The sequence below is a fragment of the Ceratotherium simum genome, chromosome 3 (assembly GCF_057802395.1).
Source record: "Ceratotherium simum simum isolate JZ-2026a chromosome 3, ASM5780239v1, whole genome shotgun sequence".
NCBI lineage: Eukaryota > Metazoa > Chordata > Mammalia > Perissodactyla > Rhinocerotidae > Ceratotherium > Ceratotherium simum.
In genome coordinates this window covers 27,445,368-27,448,226 of record NC_141902.1, presented here as the reverse complement: position 1 = coordinate 27,448,226, position 2,859 = coordinate 27,445,368, and the positions used below count along the sequence as shown (strand labels likewise).

General features: G+C 46.6%; 1 protein-coding gene across 1 annotated transcript; it reads right to left on the bottom strand.

Moving 5' to 3' along the window:
* Window positions 1-1,223: 1,223 nt before the first annotated feature.
* LOC101395472 (olfactory receptor 10G2) lies at window positions 1,224-2,180 on the bottom strand. Its single transcript, XM_004421265.2, has one exon. The coding sequence runs from the start codon at window positions 2,178-2,180 to the stop codon at window positions 1,224-1,226; it is 957 nt and encodes a 318-aa protein (XP_004421322.2).
* Between the last annotated feature and the right edge of the window lie 679 nt (window positions 2,181-2,859).

Sequence of the window (2,859 nt, the reverse complement as noted above, 5' to 3'; positions counted from 1 at the left end):
TAAATGACCACATTCGCTGCAAGAGGGAGTGGGAAATGTCCCTAGTGGGGCGGCCATGTTCCAGCTATGCTTTCTGACTGGGAGGAAGGAGACAATGGATTTTGGTGGGCGGTTAGCCATCTCCACCACAGTGGATAGTAGATATTAGGGAAAAGGGGGCTGTGACACCAACACCAATAAAACATTCTTTCTGTTCTCCAGGGTCTCTGATCCAAACTACAACACAGGCTAGTCTATGATAAGTGCAATTTTAAAATTCAAAGGCCTGTAGTAATACAAGGAGGAGGATATAAGTTCTGACTGGGAGAATCAGAGAAAACTTCTTGTAGGAATACAGATTTTTCTTGGGCCTTGAAGGAAGCATAAAACATCAGTTTACCAATATGGAGAAGGAAGAAGGGTATTTCTAATGCAGGCATATCTTAAGTAAAGGCTCAGAGGTAGGAAAGTATAGAGAATGTTTAAGGAATAGCAGGTAAATGAATGGGACTAGGAAAGAAGAGGGAGATAGACATGTCTTGGGAGATCAGGTATGTTGTGATCAAACTGTGGGGGACTTTGAATTCCAACCTAAGAGGTCTGGGTTTACCTATATACAGTGGAGAGCCAGTGAATATTCATAAGGAGGGGAATGACATATTTAGTTCTCTGTGTCAGAAAGAAAACTCTGGTAGCAGTGTGGATGGGGATGGGGATGGCAAGGAAGCCACTTACGAAGCCAGAGAGACATTCCCAAGGCAGAGCCAACAGAATTTGGTGAATTACTGCCTGGGGGATATTGAAAGGCTGGAAGGAAGCACAGACAATCTACGCAGAGATTCACACCAAGTGCTTGGGAGGATGGATTTGCCTTACATGAGCAAAGCAATCCTGAATGCCTGGAGGCTTTGGAAATTAGCAGTGAAGCAAACAGATGGAGAGTGATGGGGCAGTATTATGCAGGTTTTTCCGAAATTTGCCAGGAATAATCCCCCCTCCTCCTGGATAGAACCTTTATTCCTCATATTCAACATTTGTGTGGAATGTGCTTTCTCCTGAGAGGGGGGTCAGAAAAGTGTAAAACAGCTCTGGTCAATTTATTTTTAGCAGCAGAAGCTTCTTCCTAGTAGAATTACATTCAATTTCAGCTCAAACCAACATCTATTTATTGAGCATTTACTACATGCAGCAGTAGCTGAAAAGAGTGGTAGCAGCGGTGATATGGGTATACCTTGAGCGTATAGTTACCTATTTTCACTCGCAGCCATTCGACCTGCTGTTATTCTCTTCAGAGCAGACTTCACTTCCTGGTTCCTCAGTGTATAGATGAGAGGGTTCAGTAATGGAGTGACAACAGTGTAAAACACAGCCACTGCCCCATCCAGGGGACTCTTGGAGCCTGGCCTGAGGTAGATGAAAAGGCAGGGGACGTAGTAGACTGTGACTACGGTTAGATGGGAGCCACAGGTGGAGAAGGCCCGGCGCCGCCCATCAGCAGTGTGAATCTTCAGGACAGCATAGACTATGTTGGCATAAGAGAGCAGAATTAACATGAAGCAACTGGCAGCCACTACCCCAATGTCCACAAAGGTCACAAGCTCATTGACGGTCGTGTCAGCACAGGCCAGTCTCAATACTGCGGGAATGTCACAGAAAAAATAATCCACCTGGTTGGGCCCACAGTAGGGCAGGCGAAAGGTGAGGGTGGCCTGGATAGACCCATGGATGGAGCCGGCCACCCAAGCTCCAGCCACCAGTATGGTGCATAACCTCCCATTCATGAGCACAGGGTAGCGCAGGGGCTGGCATATTGCCAGATACCTGTCATAGGCCATCAAGGTGTAGAGGAAACACTGGGTGCTGCCCAGGAAGTGAAAGGCATATAGCTGAGCCACACAGCCACCAAATGGGATTGCCTTGCTGGTGGAAGTGAAGTGTAGAATAATGCGAGGAACGATGACTGAAGAGAGCCACATGTCCAGGAATGAGAGCACACCCAGAAGAAAGTACATGGGGCGAGCATGGAGCTTCGGGTCAGCCCACACAGTGAGCACAATGAGCAGGTTCCCCAGCTGAGTCAGGATGTAAATGCAGAAGAAGACCAGGAAGAGTAGGGTCCTCAGATTCCGGGGGTGAGACAAGCCCAGGAGAATGAAATCCGTCACCACGGTGTCCAGGGAGGTGTTTTTGGTCTGTCTCATGTCTTTCTGCACTCTGCTAAGATGAATGGTGAAGTCAGACAAGGGAAATACAACATAGGGAGGTGATGAGAGAATGCTTTTGTCTGATGACCAGAGTGTAGGAGGTAAACAGAAGACTTCTATATTTTAAGCAGAAAGCATTTGCCATCAATCATCTGGGTTTGCTTGGCAAGATAAGCCCTCAGGGGCTGGTTAGTTTCTAGGTGTCCTGAAATACTCCTTCAATGGGAGACTCTACATACAAATGTCGGAAGCCAAGGCATGGGGTTGTGTCTGAATAATAACATAAGTGCTGGATCCATGATGGTCATATGGTGGCTCTATTCCCCAAATGGGGACCAGAGAGAAATGGCTTCTGGTGGCATGGAAGGGTGTGGAACAATTACTCCACAATTACGCTCCCTATTGTTGGTCTCTGACTTAATATCCTCAAAATATCTCCTCCTATGATCTACAAGACCCTCTGAGATCTGCCCCTTGCATATTTCTACAGTCTTTTTTTCCTTCGGTTCTCTCAGAGCAGCATACCTTCCATCCTCCTGGACCTACTCCTTCTGGAATACACTGATTCATCATAAACATAGCCTTTTCCTCAGGATTCACTTTAGCTGTCACCTCCTTTGGGAAGAGTTCTCCTTTAGAAGACAATCTTCTGGGAGATGAGTTTATATTATGAAAG

Excerpts from the sequence above, each read along its gene's own strand:
- LOC101395472 (XM_004421265.2), bottom strand. The coding sequence starts at position 2,180 with ATGAGACAGACCAAAAACACCTCCCTGGACACCGTGGTGACGGATTTC.